At 34.8% G+C, this 27,477-nt stretch overlaps 3 protein-coding genes across 3 annotated transcripts; 2 read left to right on the top strand and 1 right to left on the bottom strand.

Annotated features, from left to right (window-relative positions):
• Positions 1-473: 473 nt before the first annotated feature.
• On the top strand, positions 474-7,540 carry LOC114290201 (pachytene checkpoint-like protein). The gene is made up of 14 exons (XM_082866351.1): positions 474-753; positions 854-917; positions 1,152-1,258; positions 1,342-1,409; positions 2,409-2,512; positions 2,595-2,699; positions 3,973-4,062; positions 4,183-4,258; positions 5,485-5,554; positions 5,647-5,717; positions 5,841-5,931; positions 6,447-6,574; positions 6,661-6,789; positions 7,139-7,540. The coding sequence occupies exons 1-14, from the start codon at positions 624-626 to the stop codon at positions 7,277-7,279; spliced, it is 1,374 nt and encodes a 457-aa protein (XP_082722477.1). The 5' UTR covers positions 474-623; the 3' UTR covers positions 7,280-7,540.
• An 841-nt stretch (positions 7,541-8,381) lies between these two features.
• Positions 8,382-10,633, bottom strand: BIR6 (Pentatricopeptide repeat (PPR) superfamily protein). Its single transcript, XM_028234097.2, has one exon. It carries the CDS (start codon positions 10,421-10,423, stop codon positions 8,558-8,560), a length of 1,866 nt encoding a protein of 621 aa, XP_028089898.2. The 5' UTR covers positions 10,424-10,633; the 3' UTR covers positions 8,382-8,557.
• A 7,126-nt stretch (positions 10,634-17,759) lies between these two features.
• LOC114290199 (protein DEHYDRATION-INDUCED 19 homolog 5) lies at positions 17,760-27,456 on the top strand. The gene is made up of 5 exons (XM_028234096.2): positions 17,760-18,331; positions 19,462-19,604; positions 19,782-19,859; positions 19,942-20,186; positions 26,992-27,456. Exons 1-5 carry the CDS (start codon positions 18,253-18,255, stop codon positions 27,092-27,094), a joined length of 648 nt encoding a protein of 215 aa, XP_028089897.2. The 5' UTR covers positions 17,760-18,252; the 3' UTR covers positions 27,095-27,456.
• Positions 27,457-27,477: the final 21 nt, after the last annotated feature.

The raw sequence follows: 27,477 nt of genomic DNA, 5'->3' as shown, positions 1-27,477 counted from the left end.
ATTAATAGTGAGGTATTAATAATCCTATTAAATTAATGTGGTATTAGTTATCCCACCCCTACCCCATTACTAATAATCCTACAAACTTGTTGGATTAATTATCCATTGGATTAATAATCCTAAACCAAAATGTCAAAACAAACATAGGATTATTGGGCCCACGGATTAATAATCCCAATCCTATGCTTTAATCCTTCCAATCAAACATACCCATAAGGTATTAGTAATAGCAAGGTATTAGTTAGTTCCAAGGTATTAATAGTCCCAAGGCTATCTCTCAAAACAAACACCTCATATATTAGTCCTAAGGTATTAATAATCTTAATCCCCTTACTATAACGCCAAACAAACGGGACATAAAGGAGAACCAAAAGTAGTGTTCATTTTTTCAAATATTTTTGCACATTTCTCCCTAAAAATCCAAATAATCATAAAATATATGTACTAGTACATTTTTTTTTAAAAAAAAATTTATCTGCAAAAAGTAGATGACAAAATCCCATTGTCTTCCCGCTCATTTTCAAAGAAAACACCTCTTTCTGGACCTCCTCTAGGGTTTTGCCCGTCCCTCTCTGGTTCACAGCAAATTAACAGTGTGAAATTCTCCAAAATTAGCGAACAAAATGAGTGCTCCAATGGAGATCTCTCTGCAGAGCGCCACCGACAACTTCGGCGCCGATACCTCAGAGCAAAACGGCATCGTCGCAGAGCCGCCACCACCACCACTCGCCGAAGACAAAGTTCTTGTCTCAGGTCACATACGATTCGATCCCTCAATTTCTGTTTGTTTAATCGAACAATTTCATGGTGTTTTCAAGCTACAAGTTGCAACTTTTTTTTTTTCTTGTTTCAGTTGAAGTTTGCTTAAAACCCTCAAGCACAGCTCGGATCGAAGATGTCCGTTCAGCTGTTGAGATGTACGCTTTTATATATAGTGTAATTGCTTCATATTTAGTTATTGATTTGTCATTGAAATCTATGGGCTTTGTTTTTTTATTAGATATAATTATTAGTCACAATTGGGTTTGTGTATAAGAAATGGATAAGAGAAGATTTTATTTATTTTTTTTTCATTTTCTTTTCCCAAGATCCAAACACAGTGTATGTTTGGCTAAATGGGTTTTTAAGATTTTGATTCTATTGCTGTATAGAATGCTTGAAAAGAGGAGTTTGAGCTATATAGATGGTCCAGTTCCAGTGCCTCTAGACGATTCATTCCTGGTGGAAAACGTACAAAGGATCTGCGTTTGTGACACGGGTTCGTGTTTATTTTCTACAAATTTTAGGGTATCTGTTTGTTCCTGTTTTTGGGATCTGATATTTCATTGTTGGTTGTTGTAGATGAATGGGTGGCGAACCATGATATTCTTCTGTTCTGGCAAGTCAAACCCGGTGTGCATGTGTTCCAGGTGATCTGCTTTTCTTATGGTGTATCATGATTCATGAGTGTAATTATTTAAAAAAAAATCCATTTAGGATGTGGAAATAGCATCGATCTTTCAACATGGTGGATCTCTCTGTGAAACATAGATACGGATACATGATAAGGATAAGGGTATGACTCGATACGAATACGTTGATATGAAAAATTCTAAAAAAAGTCAGGTATACCGTATACCTGTCATAACATTAAATTGATCATAAGCTAGGCAAGGAGTATGGGTGTTCAATACAGATATAACACTCTTCTAAAGGTATTTGTGCTTCATAGGTTAATCCCTGCCTTGGATGCTATTCTTTTAAAGGAAACCTAAGGTAGCGTTTGGTAGAGTTTTGTAAATGTGATTTGAGAGTATGAGTTATATTTTGAGTTTGTGTGTTGTGGAATTATGATTTGAGTGTAGAAAATTTGTTTGGTAAAGAGTTTTGAAAATAGTTTTGGAAAAGAGGTTTGATTTGAGTGGAGAATTATTGATGTGACATTTGATATGTGATACAAAAATTTACAACTCATAACTAAATATACAATTCAAAATTATTTTAAAGCACATAAAAAATTTAAAAATTTTCAGAAAATATTTGTCCCGATTATGTAAATCAATTGCAAAAAAAAAAAAAAAAAAAAAAAATCTGGAAATCAGCCGGACATCCGGGTGGTCTACCGGGTGGTCATCCGGGTGGTCTTCCTTTGGACAGAAAACACGCCTGTGTGCGCAGAGTTCTCTGCAGAGAGTGTAGAAAATTGATTTGAAAACGTAACCAAACATCATGCTCCAAAACACACGTAGAAAATTGATTTGGGAATACAAACAAACAGAGCCTAACTATTTAATGTTTACATAAACTTTAACTGGCTAGAGTATTTGAGTTCGCAACTCACTGATAGGTGTTAATAATGCTTGCTTTTCTTGAATTGTATTAGTTGTATGTAGTTTCTTTAATGCTCTATTTGATTGTTTCCTCCTCAGCTTAGTGAGGACGGGCCGTGTGAAGAACTTAGTGGAGATGGACAACTTTCTAGCTTTAATGAATGGATTCTTCCAGCAAAAGAATTTGATGGCATGTGGGAAAGGTTTGATTTGCAATTTATCTTTCTGTTCTCATTTTAAAATGATAAATGTAAAAACTGGAAAACATGATTTATTCTTTTGCAGCTTGATCTATGAATCTGGTCTCAAGCAGAGGTTGTTGCGGTATGCAGCAAGTGCTCTGCTCTTTAGTGAAAAGGGTGTCGATCCTTTCCTTATATCATGGAACCGGTGAGGAATTTTCTGCTGATTTCATGAGTATTTCCAAACTAGATATTGTAGCTGTTAAAGAACTTATTCGGCAAATCATGGGTTTAAAAAGCTTTTGTCTAATTACTAGCACAAACTTTTATCTTGCAATTATTATTTTTCTTTGTATCTAGAACATTATTTGAAAGTTGCTTACAGAAACTTTTGGTTCTCAGTATATTATTTTCCAAACACTCAGCAAACTTAACCTTTGCAACAGAAATTATTTGTTCAAGACTATAAAATGGTACATTGTAAACTAGACATTTCATAGTGCAAAATCCTCCTCAAAGTCTTAACGTAGAGCTTGCAATTGAGAATGATATAGCTTTTCAGTGAAGCAACTGTTTAGGTATTAACAAAGGCAATTTCATTGTTAGAGCTGTTGTGAAACTGGTGTCTATATTTTTTGTGCAAATGCATATCTTCCTTTGAGTAGTATGAGTAGGCTGTCAGTTTGTCTTATATGTATTAAGTTCATAAAATCAGTGATTAAGAATCAATGGGAAGTAGGAAAGGAATATATGGGTGTGAAGAGGTATCTGCTTGTTTTTGCAACTCGTCCCACTGTTGAATACTATTCTTCAATGCTAACTCCAACAAATATGAAAATCTAATGACTGGAAAGTGTTAAAAATCCTTGTCTTTATTAACTTATATGACTATCCGTACTCCTCAACTGAAAGATGAGTGCCCATTGTAATTCAACTGCTTGTTCTATGCACAATAACAACCAGTAAAATAATTTGATCATTAAGGTCATTCTGAACATCCCACAGCATAGGTACTAGATTAGCAATGACGTTCACAAATATTTCATTATTAGGACAATTTACACTCTTCAAACTGTTTTTTGCTACAATTAAGTTCCCTACAGGCTACATTCTTTTCTTTTATGGCCACTCCAATGTTGGCAGTAAATCTTGAAGAAGAGTGGCCATCACAATGCTCTTTGTAATGCACCTGAAAAGTCTGCACTGTGGTTATTTCAATCTAGCACACTGGTTCACTCTTTTAAAATAGATTATTCACCTGTCAATGTAAAGTCTACTATTGACCTTCTGTTCTGTTATTATCACTTGTCTACTTGATCTTATGCTGTTGGCCAACAGGACTCTTAAAAGACTAGAATTATGGGTAAAATAGTTTGCCAAATAAGATCTAATGTGCGATCAACCTCAACACAGTTTGATCCCAATCGGTTATTGATTGTGGCACGGAAAGTTCTTCACTAATCCAGTTGTACCATTTGCAGCATAATTCTTCTGCATGGGCCTCCTGGGACAGGCAAGACATCTTTATGCAAAGCATTGGCTCAGAAACTATCCATACGTTTTAGTTCCAGGTTTTTCTTTATCTTTAAAATATTTGTTTGACCAGTATATTTGTAATAAAATGCACTAAGCATGCAAGGCATTCATCTTAGACTAATTTAACCTTTTGATTTACATTTTTCCAAGATCAGATACCCACAATGCCAACTCGTTGAAGTTAATGCTCATTCTTTGTTCAGTAAATGGTTTTCTGAAAGTGGCAAGTTGGTAGGTCCTATGACAATGCAGTTTTTGAATAGTTCTTTCAGCTATTGTTGCTTTCATACAAACTTGCATTTTGATTTAAATTGCAAGTAATTATTTTGTCAGTAGTTGTTCACGCGGTCACACCCTAATTAACATATAACTGATCAAGGCTTCATACCTTAACTTTGGTTACACATAAGCCCCGTTTCTTAGATGGGGAATTATGTTTTTTCTGGGGATTTGTTTTGCCAGAAAATAAGTTATGTAGCTTGCAGCATCACCATGTCATCTGTACAATTTTTTTATTTGTACCTAAATTTCCAGCATTGTAGTTGATAATTGTTCTATTCTAGTAGACAATATTTTTTGGTTAAAATCATCCACATTGAATGTTTTTTCTCAAAAAAACAAGTTGCTTGCCACATTCATCCCTTGTCAACCTTGTTACTATAACCTCACGCTTGTTACTATAACCTCACACGTAGACCACAGAGATTCAATATTTAGGGCTAAACTTGAACGGTTTAGATTCGGAGTCAATTCAATTTGTGAGTCATGAGTGTGTCATCCAACATTAGGATTCCTGTGTTGGACGGCTGGTCTGTTGGTGATTGGTTAATTAACACTGAGGTGCAAATTCTAACATGTTGCCCTCACGCATCTAATTTGATAAAAGTATTTCTTGTAATAGTACATTAGTATTGTAACTAGGTGAGACTGCAGTTGAACAAGCCAGAGGACATCACATTAGTACATTCACAGCACCAAAATCTTGCAAATTCTTCACTATATTTTAACCTACCGTGACATGATTCCGAACCAAGTCACTAATAAAAATAGGAATGGTTTGATTGGAATGAGGTATCCCATCTTTGCAGTTGTAAGTCAATTATGCAATATAAATTAAAAAAAAATTTGAAAAAATGATTTTTTATGGCTTATTTTATGCAACATACTCTCCAGTCAGGTGCATCTCAACTGTCATCAGAAATAACCAATTGAGGTACACCTCACCTTGGAAGCACATTAGTTGTTTTTATAAAATACGCTGACAATCCTGCAATATACAATGCTCTAATTTGTGATAGCATTACTTTTGGAGGGAAGCACATGTGAGTGAAAACTTGTATTTCTTGGTTACCATGTATGTTTCTGTTAGAGGTTATGTAATAGATTGTCTGATCACCTGTTTTTTACTAGAGATCAGCTCATGTGGCTTATAGTTTCACTTGTATCCTCAATTTTAGGTTGCAAAACTTTTCCAAAAAATTCAAGAAATGGTGGAGGAAGAAAACAATCTTGTATTTGTTTTGATTGGTGAGTACTACATTTTTTTTCAAATGTGGCCAGTTTTTTGCTCACCTTCATCTACCTTAGTTTGCAATCATTGATTTATGGTGATTCTTCAGATGAAGTAGAAAGCCTTGCTGCTGCTAGAAAGGCTGCTTTGTCTGGTTCTGAACCATCAGATTCTATACGGGTATATCTTGCCTTGCCCCCCTTCCAAGCTAAATCTAAACATTAGTTTAAGCATATTTTCTGAATAATGTGGTACACTGGCTTACCTTTTAACACATCTTGAAACTTATATGTGGTTTCTTAGGTTGTGAATGCCCTTCTTACCCAGATGGACAAGTTGAAATCTGCAACAAATGTGATAATTTTAACAACGTCCAATATCACTGCTGCTATTGGTAGGTCTATACAAATGTCATATCTTCTGGATTTCTTGGCATATACTCCTGAATCTTCTTCTTCTTCTTTTTATTTTTTTTTAAAATTTATTTATGAACTAGCTCTATGTTGCGTTATTTTGTGATGCAAATTGCCCATTGGAGTGCTAATACCAATATTAGCCAATGAATTTCAATTAGATCTACACGAGTTCCTTATAAAACTATGCGTAAACCCTAAAATATCATATTCCCAAGTGACATCCAGAACCAGTTTTTTGTGCCAGCAATTTTCCAGCTCCTCCATCTGTATATTGGTTGGATATTATGAGAATGAAAGAAAAATAGTTTGAAGATAATCTAACTTTAGATTGGGCACTAGGGGTCTTTGTATTGCAGCTTTCTTTTTTCTTTCTTGCGTCATTTTTGTATTTAAGGGTTTCTCAGCCACTAATATGTGCTCACTCTTTTCAACAAAATAGATTTTCTACCAAGGAATAAATTCACACATATGGAATGTATTTGTTGGGGTGCAGATATAGCTTTTGTGGATCGAGCTGATATTAAAGCATATGTAGGTCCTCCAACTCTTCAAGCACGTTATGAAATACTAAGGTCCTGCTTGCAGGAGCTTTTAAGAACTGGAATATTGTCAAATTCCCAGGTTTGGTTACTGAAAATGACTTCTTGTGCAGGAAAACTTAAACATTTTTCTAACCGATGAATGCTAACAAATCTGGAAAACTGTAGGGCGGAAATCATCTCATTCTTCTAAATTATGCTAGCTTGAAAGAGAAGCTGAATATGCCAGTAATGCAGGACTCTCAAAGCACCGTACATCTGTCTAAACAATTGCTTGAAGCTGCGGAAGCATGCGAGGTTAGGGTTGAAGATCCTTTTATTTGCTTAGTGAATTTAATAATTTTTACTTGCCAAACAGAGGAATTGAAGGGTTTGTTTGGTGCAACTTTTTGTAAGTTGAAAGTTGATAATCAAAAAATAGAAGCCAAAAGCATCCCTCTCTCCACCTTTCAAATAATCAACTTTTTCTACCTTATTTTAGTAAGTTAAAAGCCAAAGTTTTTTTGGGTGAATAGATAAAAGCAAAAGTAACACCAAACAATACTCAAGAAAAAGAAAAAGCCAGAAGTAGCTCACATAAGCTGCACCAAACAGCTCCTAGATGATCTTAAACAAGTGATTTTGTTTGTTTTGTTTTCCTCTCCAGGGGTTGAGCGGAAGAGCGTTAAGAAAGCTTCCATTCTTAACACACGCGGCTCTTGCTAACCCTTGCATTTGTGACCCTAGCAAATTCTTGGGTACAATGATTGATACCTCTAGAAGGGAGCGTTCCGAGCTACCTGAGTAGTGATCAGTACGTGTATTGTTCAATCTGAGGATTAACTAGATGATCATTAAGAGAGCTTTTGTTCTTACCCACATGAAGCTCTTGCCAATCCAATCCATTATGGTTGTGACTCTAGTAAGTTGTATACAGTGATAGGTACAGCTCAAGGCAAATGTTGTAGCTACCGGGGAATTACTCAACCCTTCCAAATTTTTTGTAACAACCCTTTGACTTGAAGGTCATTATATTTTTTATGCAAAGTGTTAGTAATGTTCATGTCTACTGCAGTTATGATCCATTAGTGTCTATCTTTCGTATGAAAGGAGAAGCCACAGGATAGCAGCAAAAAATATTCAAATTGCCACTAAACTATAGTATGTCTCAAGTCTAAAGAGTTGAAACAATGGGTGATTATGTCATATATATATAATTTGCGTTTCTTTTTAATCAAATTACTCTAATAAAAGTAGAAACTATTCCATTCCTTGCAATGGTATCAAGCAAGTTACTGTGAATAGAGCTCAAGATTAGTTGCCTCTGATGTTACATATACTCTTTTAAATATATGAAATAAATGTATTGACATGTCTAATTGGATGTTCACATAGTAAATATATTTAATAACTAAATTTTTTAATATGAAATTATTATCCATGAAAGGGTAATTCTATTAGTACACCACTCTCAGTAAATTAGTAAACACACTTTCAGTTTGAATTTTTTCTTAATTCACACTATTAATTTTCAAACAATACCAAAATGCCCCACACTCCAATCTCAAACCCTAACTATAACCCTAGAGACTAATAGTCATCACTGATCCCAACTTTTCAGCTGCGTCGCCTCTCCCAAGCCCCCTCAACTAGAAAGAATACAAAAAAATATTGCCAATATTTTTTGGCCTTGTTTGACAACTTATTATTTTAGCCTAAAAGACACTAAAAAGGTTAAAAAAATCAACAAACTATACAAAAGAGTCAAGATTCTATTTTTTCTTTACTTTTTGCATGTTTTTTTTGTAAAAAGTCAAAAGATTATCTCAAATATATTTAATTTTTTTATTTTAAATTTTAGCCAAAAAGTTATTAAAATAGTCCATTTTCAAATGAGGACAGGTCACAAATAATCTAAATGTAAAGCTTAATTGAACTTGAAATACAAAAAACAGAATGAAATAAAACAAAATCACATTGCACTCTATAGTGAGAGTAAAAACCTATAAAGATAACCTACCAGTTCTTCACCGAGTTCATTTGTACAACATGAATTTGAAAACAAATAAACTACCTCAAAGCAATGTCAAGCGGCAGTAGGAGCACTGCTGCTCTTTGCAGAACCGAAGAGACTGCAAATTGCCACATGCTTGCGAATATGATGAGGGCACTTGTAAAGCAGATCCTTGGCCTCAGAATGTCTACCCTCCTGAAAGAAAGCTTTGAAAACATGAAGGTATGCTGAAACAGACGGATGTTCCTTCACAGTCAATGCCTTCAAGAAATCCACAGCATCCTCCACCACCCCAAACTTCGAAATATATTGCACAAATGGTTCCGGGAAAGGCGGGTAGTTGTGTTTCTTCATTAGATGAAGGAGATTCAATGCTTCCTCGAGTTTCTTTATTTCTAGAAGCTTCTGAATTAAATTCTTGTATGTCGCTTGCCAAGGTCTCAAATGAGCCTTACTCACCATCTCCACAAGCAATTTGTTAGCACCGTCTATCCTATTCTGACTAAGAAAACCACTTATCATGACATCCAAGAGGTCACTATCGGCATCAAAGTTTTTTTCCATCATCTTCGCAAAACAAAACAATGCCTTGTCGACTTCATTAGCCGCACAATGTCCTTGTATCAAAATGGTCCAAGTCTTGAGGTCGGGAACGCATCTGCTAGCTTCCATCACATCCAACACCTTACATGCTTCTTCTAGTCTCCGAGCTTTACAAAGTCCAAACACCAGTTGGCTATAGGTGATGTTATCAGGCTCATACCCTGCATTTTTCATAGCCTCCACAATCTTCTCCGCTTCATCGAATCTCCCTATGCTTGTTAAAGACCTATGAATCCCATCATAATTACTCTTTGTTAGAGAATTCCCCGCTGCCTCGTGTTTCTTCACAACTCTAAACACCAAATCCATATCTGGACTACCACTCACAGCGATGGTACGCAAAAGCACACTACAATCCTGAACTAAGGGTTTATACGGACTATCCATCATAAGCTCGTAGAGCTCCACCGCATCCTTCAACATCTTGTTCTTCTGAAACTGCCTCGAAATCTTTATATAAGTATCAATATCCATTTCATGACCTAAACCCTTCATTTCCCTCACCGTACTCCAAAACTCCGCAATTGAATCGCCCTGACCAAGAACCCTAGCAATTGCATTATAAGTAACACTATTGTGTTCAAATCCTAAACACTCACTAACCCACTTGAAAAACCTCAAAGTTTTCAAAGGGTATCCTCGAAGATCCTTCAAAACCGTCAACAACAAATCATCTGACACGGAAATTTTCATCTCCCCTAATTCTCTCTCAACCTCACCGCACCAATCCGATTGAGTAACAACTTGAACCACCTTCTTCACTACACCATTCAAATCATTTTCCTTAGCCATCCTATTATACAATTGAGTCCAAGCCGTGGCATCAGTGGCCATCTTCGAGTTCCGAAGAACTCCAAGAATTGTTAGGTATGTTGTCTCATCAATATAAAACCCTAGTTCTTCCATTTTGTTAATGGTAGCCCAAAACTGCTTAATCGACTCTTTGTTACCAAAAATTCGAAGCACTAGACTGTAGATTGCAGAACTGGGTTTAAACCCATTTTTTTCAGAGACCCAATTGAAGAAATTCGAAGCCTTTTTTGGGGATTTTTCGAGTTTCTTCAAAATGTAGACAACAGTTTCGTGGGTCAGTGTTGGGTTAGTGTTTGATAACTTGTGTTCTAGCTCCTTGTACGAATCATTGTCCAATACAAGTTGAAGAATCGAGCTTGGTTGTGATGAGAAGAAGAGAGTTTGACGGGTAGAGAGAGATGGAGAGAGGTGAGAGAACTGAGTCCATACCTGAGGATTAAGCGAGTGGTTTCTGGGAAGCCGAGTCGAGTAAAGAGAGTTGGCGAGTCGGAGAGAACTCAGTATCGCCTTTGCTCTATTCATGGCCGCTTTGTGAACAAACTCACCCTCTCTCTCTCTTTCTGAGAATCAGATCAGCAAACAGAGGGGTTTTCTCGAGGGTTTAGGAAGAATCCGAATTGATAAAATTCGGGTCGGTTTTGGCATTTGATGGGTCAAGTTTTCCCAAACTCGTCAAAGGTTTACTTTCTTTTTTTAAATTTTTTTATTTTTATTTTTAAGATTCATAAAGTTTTACCCATTTGGCTATCTTCAATCCCTACTCTTTTATATATTGTGGTTTGATGGCCTTGTTAATTTTCTATTAATGTACATAAATATTTTGTGCATTATGGGAGATTAAATATTAATGATGATATATGTGTACATTGAGTTCTGATTTATACAATTGTAAAAATAATATGAGAAAGATATATGTAATTAACAAATATGAAAAAGATTAAGACATGTGACTGAATATGAATAGAAATACTGACACAATTGTTGGGAAAATAAAACTACAATTGTGGAATCGTTATTAGGAAAATGGATAACATGCAGAGTGTTCAAAGATAAGATATATTTCTTTTTGTGAGAACTAAGGTCAAGGTTAAGATAAGGTGTAAATAATCTTCATAATTTTTATATTATTTCAAAGGAATAAATACTTAAACATATGTTTATTTGATGGACTATAATACTACAAATTTAAAAAATTTATTCAAAAAATTATTAAAAAATATTAATATGTGATTTAATTTCATTACACACATGAACCTTATAATAAACACATTCAATTTCCACCACATATTCTAATCCTTAGCACAAATCTGAAACTACATTATGGATTCCTAAACTTAAACCACTAGCCAATATCGATGAATTTATTTCGTATGTTCGGCTTGGTATTTTCATCAACCACCAATGCTTCCGACCTCTAGTGGCATCTCCAGTGACGTGTCAGTTTCTCATTGACTGAAAAAAAAAATAATAATAATTTTTTTGGGCCAATCACAACCAACTCCCAGCATCGTCACTGGGGTCCGAAGTATTTTCCTTTCGTCAACCCATCCATAACATTGGGCCCCACTGATTCAACACATCAACAACATTGGGCCCCATGGATTCAGGACTAATGCCCTGTGGGCTCTCTCATAGTCAAGACTTTTAGACTATAACAATCTTTATACCAAACCCAGAAGCAATCCTAAGACAACCCAATAGACTCCACCATTTTCACCTGATTTTGTTAGCACATAATTAAAGTTTGACAAATGCTTTTAAGTCATTTTTTTTTTTTTTGCTTTAAAAAAAAAACAACAACTAGAGAAAAGCCAAGACTAAAAAAAGTTAAAGGTATTTGTTATTCATCTAAAAAAAAAGGATTTTTTAATTGATTTTTAAGTCCAGCTAATGGGAAAAAAAAAAAGAAGCTAAAATAGCTGACCAAAAATACTTTTTATGTCCAACTAATAGAAATTCTTTTTACTAAAATAACAGTCCAAAAGAGTTGAATTGTCAAATGACTTGTGCTTATTTGAACATTTTCTTTTCCTTCTCTTTTTTACCCAAATAATCACTTCCCAAATTGGTTTGTAACATTAGAAAAAAGAAAAAAGCAGTTTTTTTAGAACTGGAAAATGGAACCAAAACACCCTCTCAATTGATGTACACCGGGTTAAACACAGGATTTTAAATTATAAATTAAATAAATCACAAATTAATGTAACCAAACAGGACTCTGATTACTTTTCTTAATTTCCATCATGGGTTTCAATCTTTCCATCCCACAATGTTTCTTTTCCACATAAAATGTTCCACCATGGTCATCATCTTTTTTAAATCCTGTTTGTTTGCACTTTTTCTAGGTGTTATGCGCTGCCCAAAGTCCATATTCATTGCATTGTAGTCACATAATCAACCATTCTTTCTTCACAATAAAGCAACATATGTCCTACTTGTTTTGTTAAGGGCTACTTACATAGACACCCCTAATTGTCAATTATTATTTTGATTTTTTAAACTAAAAAAATTGTATAAATTTCTCTTTAAACTATTGATATCTTAAAAAAATTTAAAGGTGTTTATGGAACACGTTTAATTATCAAAATATTCTACACCCCTTATATCATTTTACCTCTTGTAAATATTATCTCCTTAAATTATCATGAAGGATCACTTTACTCTTCAACTATAGTGTACAATTAACTCTTTCAATTATTAAAATGTCAGGCACCCTAATGTTGTTAACAAAAACAATTAAATGACCAAATCATTTATAAAAAAAAAAAAAAATTGTAATGGTTTCTAATGGACTTTAAAGAGAGAATAAGTATGTGAGATATATAAAAGATGAGATAATTTAGTTATTTCAATGTTTTCGTTAACGGTATCAAGGAATGTGTGACATTTTGATAGTTGAAGACCTAATTGTATGGTTTTATAATTTAGAAATAAAGTAATTCATGATAGTTTTTAAGGGTGTAAAGTGATTACTTTATGATAATTGAGAAGGTCTTTGTGTAATTAGTGTTGTATAAATTGTGTATTTAAAAAAAAATAAACAGATTCATATTTAATTGAATTGATTTATAGAAAATCATGGGACTAAAACAAAAATAAGGAAAAGAAAGTAAACCGAAACCTGTGTGATACCACAATCTTCTTAAAAAAGATTCACCACCTCACCATAGATGCTGGAGGTACGTCGGCATTTGTCTCCTAAAATACGGTTGGAATCCGTTAACGCAGAAGCACCTTCTGTTTAGCTCCAACGAACTGACAATGGCAATATTCTCTCACAGGAAAAATATTACAGGAGCAAACTGACTATAATATGAGAGCAAATAATTTCTATGTTGAAACCAAGGAAAATGACCTTCTTTTATACACAATGGAAGAGGGTTGACTATAATATGAGAGTAAAGAATTTCTATGTTGAAACCGAGGAAGATGGCCTCCTTTTATACGCAATTGAGGAGAGAAGAGAAGCCTCTCAGTCATGAAGACTGGCAACAAATGCAGTCAAAATTGCCCAATAAGTTGGGCAAAATTGATGGACAAGCCTCAAGCCCAAGATCTATGGACTCGGCCCTGGGGGGCTTGGTAATTTTTGCATAACCAACTTGAACCATAATTTTGGCGTAAGCCCATTTTGAAGCATCCATAACTCATTTCCTTCGAAAATTTTGGATGCCTCAAAGGGATCATCAACTTATCAAAATCTTGAGATTTAAATACTCATTAATGCCTTCTTCTGCAATCAATGTAGAATAAGTGGTTATACACTATTCCCAATATCTCATTAATGAGGCCAACTTTCTGAGACAATTTCTCATTCAATTTTTAATGATTTTTGGTTATTTTTTTTGTAGTGTAAAGATCTTATTATAAAAAATCTAAACACATTTGATATTACTTTAACCGGTGGTTGATATCTATTTTAAGTTCACATTAAAGTTACCATAAAATTATTTTTTTCTAACAATTAACCCACTACTAAAGAATACTATAGTCATAAAATAACTAAAATCATAACACACAACCTTCAAACTCATGATTTATTCACAGCTAAAAGGACAGCGCGGGCGTATGTGATACACTTCGATAGTTAATGAGGTCTAATTATATACTTTTTTATTAATTCAAAAAATTAAAATAATACTTAATAATAATGTAAGAAATCTCCATACAAATATCATTTTTGTTAATTAACATGTCATTGTTAGGTCGTCCATTTTAAGACTTATATTAATTCCTTTTTCATGATTCTTTTAGGTATGTAACATATTTTAATATCGAGTCATAACTTTGTTTATGTGTGAGTTGCCACATCACAACTTTTTTTAATCAACTTACCTAATGTTGAAGTCTTCTCATGTCTCACAATGAATATAAAAATACTTATTTTTCTGTATATGCTTTTTTTTTTTTTTTTTTTTTTATTTTAATTTTTTCCTTTAAAGTCTAGGCCAGCTTTATCATTGTACTTACATGGTAATGACTCACACTCCATGTAAAGTGATCAAAGTAGAAACCTCATTTGACGTTGTACATGCATTGGAATTTGTTCATTTTGGGTATAAGAAAAAGATTAGAAAAAACAATATATATATTTGATCAATTTTTTAATTTTTTTCACCTTTAAAAAAAAATGAAGTGCAAATCAAAATTTAAAATAAAAGTTGACACCCTTGTAAGTTGTGATTGGTCTTAGACTTTTAGGTGCTACAAGGGAATCAATAAAAACTAACGAAGTGGGTTGATCATGATTCACATTTCTGTCTTTGCAACGTTAGCTGTGTTTAAATTGTTTTTCACTTAAAATATCATACAAATTAATGGCTCCTACTTTAATTAGTACTTATCTTGCACGTGTATTGGGAGTGTTAATTTTTTTTAAAGAATTTGTGGTTAGAGTTTATTTTTTTCTTATTACTTGTGTGAAAAAATAATTTAAATAAATTAAGAAAGTAATTACTTTAAAGATGGGTAAGATGCAACTTTTTTTTTTCCCTTCTTCTTCATAATTTTTATGAAATGCATTGGGTGGTCACAAGTAGAGTAGCAAGAATAGGAAAATTATACAATAATTTCAGAATATACGTGCTCAGTCTCTCATCAATTACTATTTATTATATCCCTTTATGTTCCTTAAATACCTAACACAAATAATTAATACTTCACCTTATCTACTAGAATAATGCTAGACTTCAAAAATTGTATCAAAAATTTTATCTAATGTCTCATATGGGAATGAGACTCACACAATGTGGGTCCCATACCCATGTCAGACATTTAGGGCTGGTTTGGCTTATCCTAAATAAATCAAAAAGTCAAAAAGTTACTCCAAAATCCAAAAAGATATCACTATTCACCAAAAAAAAAATAATAATAATAATTATTTTCTGCCCAAAGTACACACCGAATTGACCAAAAGCCGGCGGCTGTGCAGCTGCAGTGCACATACATGAAATGATTGGGTGTGATTTGCACACACACCGCTGTTTGGCCTGCGGGGGCTATCACGGTCCCGTTTTGATAATCTAAACCGTTAAATGTGTAGAACTCGTCGAGTACTATATGTCTGCAAAAAATCACATTGATCGAATATCGATAACTATATGATCAGATCAGTTATGTACGACAAATGGATGGTATTATAATTAATGATTGAAAAATAAATATATCTGATCAGATAGCTATCGATATCTGATTAACGTGATTTTTTATAGGTACATAGTGTTCGACGAGTTATACACATTGAACGGTTCAGATTATTAAAATGGGACCCGTGATAACCCCCACAGACCAAACAAAACCGTGCAGTGCTTTGTACAAAAAATAGCCAATAATTTCCAACTCCCATTCACACCTTCCGATTTGTACGGCTGGGTCACTATTCATCTCTTACGCACTCTTTTTATACAATTTTTTAATGCGCATTTTTTCATAAAAATCCAAAAAGTTAACCCAAACTTCCATATTTTTTTCTCAACTTTTTTAATCCAAAAAGACAAAAAGTGCACTTTTTTAGGACACCCCAAACCAGCCCTTAATAGAACTTTTGATAGAATTTTTGAGACATCTAGTATTTGTGTATCCACTAATCATACTATCATGAAACATTACGGAGTCTTTTGGAAAGCACTAAAAAAGCTAACTTTTAACTTTTTACTCATTTTGAGTCACATCACCTTTCATATTTTTTACTCACAAAAAAATAAAATAAATTAGAAAAATTAAAAAATTAACTTTTTATCAACTTTCTAAAACACTCCTACATGAGCGATCTCTCAAGCTACCAAATAATTGCCTGCGAGAATATAAGAAAGTGACTTGTGCATTTATGATACATTTAATTAAATGAAATTGATAGAATTCTTACCTATAGCGTTCTCTTACAACCCATAAAAGACATATAATGCTACATATCAATTACAACATGAAATACCAACAAGCACGTAGCTTAGCTGGTAAGGAGTTTTACTAGCTTAATCAAGATTTCGGATTCGAGACTTGGGAACGTAGCTGTGTTAAAACTTGGTTGGAAGAGCTTTGCCGCCCTTGTGGTCCTACCCGGCTCGAGCCGGATTAATCGGGGTCCTGAATGAACTTCCGGATATCGGTGATTTAGACCTAAAAAAAATAAAATAAAATAAAAAATTACAACATGAAATACACTTTCACTTTTATTGTGCTTGCAATGCAATGTGTGTAGATTTTAAATCTGTGAAGAAATTTGTAAAAAAAGAAAAAGAAAAAAAAGAAAAAGAACATTTGTAATAAAAGAAAAAAAATCATTTTTCAATGAGAACGACTACTTTTATGCCTATTCTTATGAACCAAGAATAACTGCAAATTGCAATTGAGTTGAACAACAAATGATTGGAATTGCTGCCTTAGTGGTCATGAGGAAGCAGTTAAATATCAGTAATGTGAGATTTAAATTCAAATAAATGAAGTAGTATAAGTTGATATAGGCTTAATTTCTTTTCTCTTTTTCCCACCTCTTCCAGTCCCTATCCACCAGTCCAATACACAGACACCTCAAACTCCAACTATCATCGTCGGTGATCCTGTTCAACCATTATTTCTCCAGCTGCAGACCTCACTCATTTATGAAAACATGTAAATCAAATATTTTTTTACAGATAAACATAAACATTCTATTTGATTTCTTAGGGCTTCTCTAATGATTGCTGTTATAATATTATCGCTATTGCTATAATTTGGTAATGAATAATGTTATTTTGCTAAATTATAGAAATAGTGTTTCAATGGTCACTTGCTATTTTGGTAATTTTCAACTAACTTTCACTCCAAGTTTGTAGGTGTTGTTTAGATATAGATTTTTTTGTGATTTTATTTTTGTTTATTTTTTGTTTTTTGTCACTTTTTTTTAACTATTTGTAAAAAAAATTATATATTTATATTATTTCCGACTAGACAAATATAAAAAATAAAAATAAATTTGAAAAATTAGGAAAAAAAATTAAAATATACTTCACTCCACCAAAAAATTTATTTTTCTGTTTATATTTGTTGATGTTGCATGTTTGACAGTTGTTATTTTACTTGTCAAATTTGAGAACAGAAATGACGTATGCCATCTTTGACAACTAGAATAGCAAGTCATTGGAGACTCACTTTTTGTCACTATTGCCAAATTGTAGTTTTGAAAAATATTTTGAGAGTTCTATTTGAGATACTCTTAGCTATAGGAGATATTTCAAGAAAATAAAAAGATGTTTAGATATCTAAATTCTACATTCTTTTTTAATTATCTAATCCTCTCATCAGCTCGGGAGAATGAATGCCTTACTTCATTTTTCGTTACATAATTAAATTTTTAATCATAATCAAACTATTAAAATTTGTCACTAACAAGTTAACAACAAAGGTGCCCCTAAAATTGACTTTGCATAAAGGAATTTTCTCACATGGTCCTCATACGGTAAAACCAACTTTAATAAAGGTCTCACCAAAAAAATGAAAAATTAAGAAAAAAAAAGAAATTAATATATATTTTTTATTTGAGTGAGAAAAAGGCAAGGGACCCTTTCTTTGTCCCATTAGCCACGTGTCAGCCATCTATCAACTTAGCTCTTTCATATGAGGAAGCCTTTCCAGGATGTCAGACACCATATTTTATCAGTTGATCACAAAAAGGCAAAACACCCCCCCTTCTCTCTCTCTAGCACTCTCTCTCTCTAGCACTCTCTCTCCTCCATCTAAACCTCACCCCTTCATTTTTTGTTAGTTGGGTTGTCCTTGAATTCCAATTTCCAATTCGACTTTCTCTTCTTTTTTTTCCCGGAAAAAAAAGTAAAGAAACTGACACATTCTTTTCTCTGGAAAACTGACGACACAAAATGGACTTCTGGACTTCAAGGGTTCACTCAGCCAAGCACCTCTCTGCTCTCCAAGCTGCTCGTCTCAACCACAGCTCAGGTACACTCACTCAATCACTCCTACAACATCTCATGACATACCCATCAGTTTCTTGGTAGTGTTTTGGCCCCTTTTTTTTTTTGGTGTTTTTGTTTTGTTTGTGTTATGAAATCACTGTACTATGTGACTGAGAGTTTATATTGGGAGATTTCACCATCTGGGTTTGAAGATTTTGAGTCAAATTTTTAGTGGAATGGTGTTTCTGGACTTGTTTTGCTTGTTTTTATTATTAAGTGTATGTCGGTATTCACATACAATTCCTTCTAACATCTATATCCCCAAATTTTCAATTTCAAAAAAAAATAAAAATAAAAAATGAAAACAATGAAAAGTTCGATTTTTCATAGAGTTTTTATTTTTGTGCTAAATTTTTTTTTTCAAAGATTCGAGAACAATTTTTTGGTATTTCTAAAAAGTGGGATTATTTTCAGAAATTTTTTTTTGAAAACAGTTGGCCAATCAAGTTTTGTGTGTTCTGAAAAATGAAAGCTGAAAGCAAAAACACAACCTACTATCTTAATTTTGTATTGGCTATGACTTGCTTAAAACTCTTGTAATTAACGCTTTATTTGATTTTTAAATATAGTTTCACTAGTGAATTATCAGTAATTAATAAAGAAGCTAATCTTATCCTTATAGAATTTGGAATCTATTTGATCATTTCTTCATTAGCACATTATTATATTCATGTGCAAGTACCTTGATCGGTGAAATACAAAACACAGAAATGAACAAGTGCACAAGAAAGATACATCACATGCACACTTGAAGAACACAAGATTTATGTGGTTCACTTAAACTAGGGCTATGTCTACGGCCGCTGCGATTTTTAATTACGAGAGATAGCTGCCTCCCCTAAACTATGAATACATTAAAAAAATTAGGACAACAACTCATAAGTGCAAAAATACTAGAAATACCCTTACTTCACGGTTGAGTGGTTAATGTCCGTACTTATCAGGATCCACACTACCCCCAACAAGTGTGTACCTGTGCTGATTTTCAATTAGCAAGATGTTAAAATTTGTCTGTTCTTCGAAGACCATTGGTCATTTCTATTACTGTTCTATACTTCTTAGTGGTTATTGTATATTGCATGTATACCTCAAACCTTTTCTTATTTGAAACAGATAATCATTTGAACATGGACGGTTTAGAAGGAGATGATGATGCAAGAGCTTACTTTCCATGCCCTTTCTGTTACGTAGAGATTGAAGTTCGAATTCTGTGCAATCATTTGCACGAAGAGCACTGTTTTGACTTAAAAAATGCGGTATTATAGATGTTTAAATATGATTACTTTAACTTGAGTTCTTTCCTATTTTGTGAATATATGGTGTAGGTAATAGTCGGATATTTGACATCTACATGCTTGATTCCGAGTGTATGTAATTAATTGTTGAAAATTACACTCAATTGGTGGCTTTATGCTATTCATCCTTAATCTCAGGTTTGTCCTTTATGTGCTGCAAATCTAGGGAAAGACGCAATTGGTCATTTTACCGAGCAGCATTCTCATTCAGTGAAGGTATTGTTTACTAAAATTGGGTCTTTATGTAGTTCTGTGAAAAAATGAATGTTGTCGTGAGTAATATTGTGTTCTTTTGCAGAGGAGGAAAAAATCTCAAAAATCGGGCTTTTGGAGTAATAGTTCCTCAATGTTTGGCAAAGATTTGCGTGAACTAAGCTCGTTTCTTGGTTCAAGTTCGATGAGTGGGAGGGGTAATGTACATGACTCTGCACCTGATCCACTCCTCTCACCATTTCTTTGCAATGTAACTCTTTCAGACCCTAAAGGTAACCAAGATGATGATTGTTCTAGTAGTGCCGGCTCAACCACTTCTATCGTGACAAGGTATCTTCATTTCCCACCGATGGATTTTTAACTTAGTTAATGTAGAAGTAGTAGTGTTTTTATATTTATGCATGACCTTTAAGGATTAAATTTTAACAGAATAGATAACCCTGCAAAGAAGGTATTGAAAATGAAACGGAATGTTTGAAATAGCATGTTTGACAATGAACCTTACCATTATGGATGTAAAACGTGGTCTTCAAGGTGATGCAGTTCGTGATCTATCCTTAAAAATTATAGATGCACTATTTGACATGTATTATGAATGTAGAAGTAGTAGTGCTTTTATATTTATGCATGACCTTTAAGGATTAAATTTTAACAGAATAGATAACCCTGCAAAGAAGGTATTGAAAATGAAACGGAATGTTTGAAATAGCATGTTTGACAATGAACCTTACCATTATGGATGTAAAACGTGGTCTTCAAGGTGATGCAGTTCGTGATCTATCCTTAAAAATTATAGATGCACTATTTGATATGTATTATGAATGTCAAATTGTGACTCGAAATGGCCTTGTACTGAACCATGAATCAAGAATCGAATCGTGAATCGTGAATCGTAAAGATTCAGTCACTTTTTCTAAATTACTTAGAAAAATATATCTACACACTTGGATGTTAAATATATCTTATAAATATAAAATATTTAGACTTAAATCAATGAAAATATTATTTTGAATGATATCACATGGTCTAATAGGTAAGAAGTTATCAGAGGTTCTTATGTAAGATTACCATCTTACATTTTCCTTTTTCTAGATATTGCTTATCATCCATTCTTAATAAAGAAAGGAAACAAAGACAAATTCTCAATTTTCAAGTAACAATAACGTAAGAACGATATTGATATTTCATAAACATACATACCTTTACAAGTAACAATAATCCAATAATAAGAAAGAATTAATTAGAATATTTTGTTTTAAAATCCAAAACATTTTAAAAGGTATATATACTTATTGTTCATAAAGTTTTTTTTTTTTTTTTTTTTTAAATTCTATTTTAAAAAGACTTGTAGAACCATTAGGTTTAATTGATCTCACCCATGTGATAAAATAGTAATAGATAATTCATATTGCAAGTTACTTTAACGTTAGACATCGTTAGAATATATATTATGATTTTTTTTTATTAAAAAAATGAGAAAAAAGAGTTAAAAACATGTTGGGTCTGATTGAATCTGATTGGATTTTATTAAAAACTCTCTGATCTCCAAAATAACAGCAAATCATGTATCTATATTGGTTATTTTCATATTAAACACTATTAAAAGTATTATGTTATTTTAATTTAAAAAAAAAGAGAAAAAAATAATTGAAATATGTCAAACATGATAGTTTCAAGAATTGTATGAATCGTAAAAGTTGGATTGAATCGTGAATTGAGCGATTCACTAAAGATTCATTTTCAAAATAGATTCACCTATAGATTTATATCGATTTTGCAAAAATTGCGAATTGAATCGCGAATCTTAAGATTCTGATAACAGAATGCGATATATTCAAAACATTTTTAGCAGAATCAATTTGATTGAGATGATAATTGAATACCTTTCACTTATGAAAAAGGGTGACCCAATGCTCATGTTTGATTAACCTTTGAAAGAACTAATGCATAAAATTGGTGTTTGCCAATTGTTGCTAGTATGTGGAGTTCACGTACCAATGAAATATCAAATTTAGAACCATGCCATGATAGGGAATGGCAAGCACCTTAGGAATTTAATGTTTGTATTTGTTCTAGGTGGAAATGTAAATACATTGAAAGCCAAGGTAGGAAATGTCTTTATATAGTAAGACAATGGAATTAAGTATGATCTAAAAATCTAGATGAAGATATGTTGTCCCTAGAATATGGCTTGTCCGAGTTGATACTAAAAAAAATTAAACTGACTCTTGGTGGGAATGGATATCGTGTCAATAATAATAGTCTTAAATCATAATCAATTATTTGAGGTAACACATTAGCATTAGGCACCCATTTGGGTTTTGGGTTTTCTTTTTATTATTTCAATATTAAAACTTAAGAAATATCATGTACCTGTCCTGGGTTGGCGGTCGGGATTGAGTGTAATTAGGAGGCATAACTTGCTAAAGGATATGGCGTGAGCTTCATAGCTCATAAGCCAAACACCCAACTTCCTAGAAATTAAAAAAAAATTACGTACTTGTTTTCAATATATTCTATGCCTGTGAGAAAATAAAAATTCATGTAATTCATCAAATTTCAGGCTAAACAAGTTTCTAATTACAGATTACTTGTACATGGCCTGATTAAATGTATCGGACTAATTTTATTTGATAGTCATTTTGCTATTAACTGTTGAAGGATACAAATATCTGTTATTGTTTATTTTGTACAGGTGTTTGATAATTTCATATGTCATAAGTACTTTTTTCATTGTATATATTTTCTTCCTGTCTTATGTTCATGCTCCCCATGTATTTGTTTGAACTGTTAAAAGTGTTTGGTGCTTTCCCCCTTAAAATTAGAGGTTAAAATTGGTAATCGAATGATATTGTTGTGAATCATATTCTTGGTGTAACTATGTCCTTTGTTAAAAAAATACTGTATTATTGATTGATATCTAATTGATGTATTACAAGATTGATATATTACAATTCCTATACAATCTATATATAGAAGAAAATGTGGTAGTAGGTGTAGTGGAGGTGATAGTGGGTTAGGTGAAGTGGAGTGTGTGGTGAAGTGGAGGTAGGTGAAGTGGAGTGTGTAGTGGAGTAGGTGAAGGTAAAGATGGGAAATTCTAATAGCCCCCCGCAAACTCAAGGAGGAGAGAAACTAACCAACTTGAGTTTGAAGAGAGTAACAAAACAAGAAAATACATAAAAATAAAAAAGGATAGGAGACACTGTATGGTCGTGTCAGACCGTTGTAGAAGACACTGTATGGGGTGTCATAACGTTGTAGAGGACACGGTATGGTGGTGTCAGACCGATGTAGAAGACAGTTTATGGGGTCATGTCGGACCGTTGTAGAAGACAGTTTATGGGGTCATGTCGGACCGTTTGTAGAAGACAGTTTATGGGGTCATGTCGGACCGTTGTAGAAGACAGTTTATGGGGTCATGTCGGACCGGTGTAGAAGACAATGTTGTGACAGTTTACGGAGTCTTGCTGGACCCTTGTAGAAACTAACCGGAATCAATGTCGGGACAGTTTACAGAGTCTTGTCGGACCCTTGTAGAAACTAACCGGAATCTATGTCGGGACAGTTTACAGAGTCTTGTCGGACCCATAAAGGAGCTAACCGGAATCAATGTCGGGACAGTTTACAGAGTCTTGTCGGACCCTTGTAGAAACTAACCGGAATCTATGTCGGGACAGTTTACAGAGTCTTGTCGGACCCATAAAAAATCGCATCCTCAAAAGGTGCGCCCAATTTTTCAAAAGGCGTGCCATCAAAAGGCGTGCCCAATCCATAAAAAGGCGTGCCATCAAAAGGCGTGCCCAAGTCATCAAAAGGTGTGCCGGACATGATGGCGAGGCACGTGGGCGCCTTGGCTGGCGTGCCCGTTTGTCGGCTGGTGGCAAGAGGCGCGCGATGCGCGTGGCTGCCTCGGCTATATAACCAAGGTTGAGGCAGAGGCTGTGCAAACCAGTTGGAAACCTCTGAATTTTGGCAGTCGGAAACACTCTGTAAACCCTGCTCTGAAACACTTAGCAACCCAAAAACATGGCCTCTTCTTCCCGTCCAGCTACCCAGAACCTGCTCACGCTCTTTCCAGAACTGAACGAGCCCACAAGAGAAATAACTGGTGCGGTGGCCTGTGAACCGCAACCAAACACCTCTGGTTTTGCTCCATTGAACTTTCCGATGCGGTCGGTGGAGCAAAAAATGGCGGTGCAAACTGATATTGAGGCCAATCAGTATACGCTGAAGTCATGTGTGGAAACCATGACGGCGGTCACAAATTTGTCGAACCGGCTGCAGAGTAGGACAAATGAGGTGCAGCATTTAAACTCCCAGCTGGCTCTGCTCCAACGCATGTATAAGGATGCGCGAGCAGAGATAAGCGTGCTAAGGGCAGAAAATAAGGAGCTGAAGCGGAAGGCCACTGTGATGTTCCGATTTGGAGGGCCGCCGTATGCTGCAGTGGAGGAATATGGGGGACTGAACGTGCTCGGTGGACAAGGAAACACGGAGGCAACACCGTCAAGGACCGCCCAGGACGGAGGCAAAAAGAAGAGACCGGCGGCAGAGTAGGGCGGTGGGTGGCCGTCTGCAGAAAAGAAAACAAATCTTTGGGTGTTGTGTTTTGTTGTTTTGTTTTTTTTTTTTTGTTTTTTTTTTGTTTTTTTTGTTTTTTTGTTTTTTTGTTTTTTTGTTTTTTTGTTTTTTTTTTTTTTGTGTAAAATTGGGATCGGGGTTGATCCCTGAAATGAAAAAAAATGACAAGGTTGTGGAATGTTGTTGGTGTTATGTGGTGTTGTGGGTTTGTTTAAGAATAAAAGAAAATAAAACAATGGATAAAGAAAATACATAAAAATATTTGTGGATGGAAAAAGAAAGATAAAAAAATAAAAGAAAATAAAATAAAATTAAAAGAGGGATAGAGGAAATATATTATAATAAAAAAATAAAAGAAAAGTGCCCATGGTTGTGGTTGTATGATTGTGAATTCTGAGTGTGTGCATAAAAATAATAAAAAGAATAAGTGGAGAGAGGGTTGTATGTGTAAATAAAAGAAGGATGGTGTGGGGAATATTCCCTTTTGAGGCGCACCAAGCCCGAGCCTTCTCTTTTTTTTTCTTTTTTTTTTTTTTTTTTTTTTGTCAGAAACCACTCGATGATGTCCACCATCCACATTGTTTTATTTATTTATTTATTATTATTATTATTATTATTTTTTTTTTTTTTTATTTGGTGGGGTCAGAAACCACTCGATTATGGCCACCATCCACATCCATCGTGTCCTCCAATCTCCGTTCCCTGTATTCAATATATTCTCCAGCAGTGGAGATTTGTAGAGCGACACTGACCATGTTCTTGGCTACTGCCTATGACAAGGTGTCTGAAGCTTGGACCAGATCGTCACCAACCTCATCAGAGCGAAGAAGATTTCGGATTCGATTGGGGTTGGATTTTCGCCGCCGCAGAGCTCGACGAAGCGAGGGTAGATTGAAGGGCCGGCCTTGAAGGCGAGTTGTTGGTAGAGAATGCTTTCGGGCAAGGAATGGAGGGTGCGAGAAGGGTTGCCTGACCGTGTGCGATGATCTCGGCCGTTGATGTCAAAACTCCATCGATGGCGTGCCCTAGCGATCCATGAGCCACCGACGCGCCGACCGCGATCGACGACGGGAGAGCCTTCACGGCGCGGCTGGCGACCTCGCGAAACACCGCTGTGTCCTGCTGAAGACCAGACCCGAATACCTTGAGATCGCGACGATAGGGCTCGATGACCGACGCGGATCTGGTAGCGAAGGTCTTGATCAGACCTCCGAAGCGCATTTGGGTGGGTTATCGGGTAGCGGAGGATCCGATTCCTCTGCTAAATGGATCTGAAGAAATTCATGAATGAGACGATGAATTAGGGTTAGGGTTTCTATGAGATCTTCTTCGGGGTTGGTATGAGAGAGATTGCGATTGAGAAGTGGATTCATGGTGAGACTGAGATTGAGGTTGGATCTGGGTTTGAATTTGAGTTTGCTCACCCATGGAGGATAGTTTCCGGAGTTGGCAGCCATTGTAAAGGCAGAGAAGAGCTTAATTATGGAAGAAGGTATGTGTAGAAGGTATGTGTAGAAAAACAAACAGACTAGGTTGAGGTCCGGCGGGCGGCAAAGGTGAGGTTGCCGCCCGCCGGGGAAGCGAAAATAGTAGGTTCTAAACCTGCTCTGATACCATGTTAAAAAAATACTGTATTATTGATTGATATCTAATTGATGTATTACAAGATTGATATATTACAATTCCTATACAATCTATATATAGAAGAAAATGTGGTAGTAGGTGTAGTGGAGGTGATAGTGGGTTAGGTGAAGTGGAGTGTGTGGTGAAGTGGAGGTAGGTGAAGTGGAGTGTGTAGTGGAGTAGGTGAAGGTAAAGATGGGAAATTCTAACATCCTTCAATATATTAGTGTAGCTATCATTTCATGATTTTTGCAGACCGCATTTTGAACCAAGAAGTGAAGTGTGAATACCTTGATTTTGTGTTTTTTATTGCTACAATTGCAACATCGTAACGGAAATCTTACCTTTTGATTTCCAGAGTTCTTAGCCTTTATTACTTCATCCAGTTAAATTCAACAACTTTTATCTTCATGTGTTTGAAGAAAAAAGAGACCAAAATTTTTTGGCCCATACCTTACCTGTAACAGCTTGGGTATTCGCCTCTTCACTTGGAAATTGGAAACTGCTCTAGTTTCTCTTAGTTATACAGTTACACTCCATAAATAAAATCAGCATATCATGTCATGTTATAGTTACCTGAACTGTGGGCAAAATCCTATTTCTTCACCTAAAATTATTCTTAAAAAGTTTCTTTAGTCTTGGGACTAAATATTTAGTGATGTGAATGGGCAGACATGTGAGTTGTGAAACAAGAGTAGATGCTTAACCCCAAGGGGTTGGCCGTTGGCCGAGCGTTAAAGACCTACTGATAAGATCCAAGGTCTCGAGTTCGAGTCTCCAAAGGGGCCATTGGAGATTTGTCCGGTTGTTAGCTTCAGGGCCTCCAAAGATTAGTTCTTGGCTGGAGGCCCTGGATTATCAACAAAAAAGAGTAGATGCTAAGTGACAATGGGATATGCTGATTTTATCTATTTATTTTTTTGCACAGCACTACCTCAGCAATGTCAGATGAACTTCAAGAACAGGATTACGAGGAGAGAAGGCAGAGAGCCACATTCTTTCAAGAATTGATCCTATCAACCATTTTCTAGGAGTTGCTAGCCGATACCCCTTTTTGGACTTCAATGGTTCGTTCACCAATTCAGCCATCAACAATACTGAACCGACAGATACCAGATTTTATTCCCCATGCTTTAGTAGAAAATCAACCCGCATAGATTTGGTTTTGAGAGAATTTTCTAAAAAAAACCCAACAAGTGTTAATCTGTTTATGGCTTTACACTAAAGGCCATTGTATCTTCTATCTGTCAATCTTTCTACAGTACTCTGGATGACTATTATATATGTATGTATGTCTATGTAATTGTGTATCTGAAACCTGTAAGGAACTGTAACAAAACCTCGACGGTTAAAATTTTACTACTTGATGGTTAAAATTTTACTACTTGATTCAGAGTTGAACTTATGCATTTTT

Source organism: Camellia sinensis, chromosome 4, assembly GCF_055761805.1.
Source record: "Camellia sinensis isolate YWXY chromosome 4, ASM5576180v1, whole genome shotgun sequence".
Lineage (NCBI taxonomy): Eukaryota > Viridiplantae > Streptophyta > Magnoliopsida > Ericales > Theaceae > Camellia > Camellia sinensis.
This window is presented reverse-complemented; position numbering and strand designations above follow the sequence as displayed.

Bases quoted from the DNA above. Each gene is read 5' to 3' on its own strand.
- LOC114290201 (XM_082866351.1), top strand. From the start codon at position 624: ATGAGTGCTCCAATGGAGATCTCTCTGCAGAGCGCCACCGACAACTTC. The intron at 1,410-2,408 runs GTGATCTGCTTT...TTTCCTCCTCAG, and splicing joins CCGGTGTGCATGTGTTCCAG to CTTAGTGAGGACGGGCCGTG. The intron at 5,718-5,840 runs GTATATCTTGCC...GTGGTTTCTTAG, and splicing joins AACCATCAGATTCTATACGG to GTTGTGAATGCCCTTCTTAC.
- BIR6 (XM_028234097.2), bottom strand. From the start codon at position 10,423: ATGAATAGAGCAAAGGCGATACTGAGTTCTCTCCGACTCGCCAACTCT.
- LOC114290199 (XM_028234096.2), top strand. From the start codon at position 18,253: ATGGACTTCTGGACTTCAAGGGTTCACTCAGCCAAGCACCTCTCTGCT. The intron at 18,332-19,461 runs GTACACTCACTC...TATTTGAAACAG, and splicing joins TCGTCTCAACCACAGCTCAG to ATAATCATTTGAACATGGAC. The intron at 20,187-26,991 runs GTATCTTCATTT...TTTTTTGCACAG, and splicing joins ACCACTTCTATCGTGACAAG to CACTACCTCAGCAATGTCAG.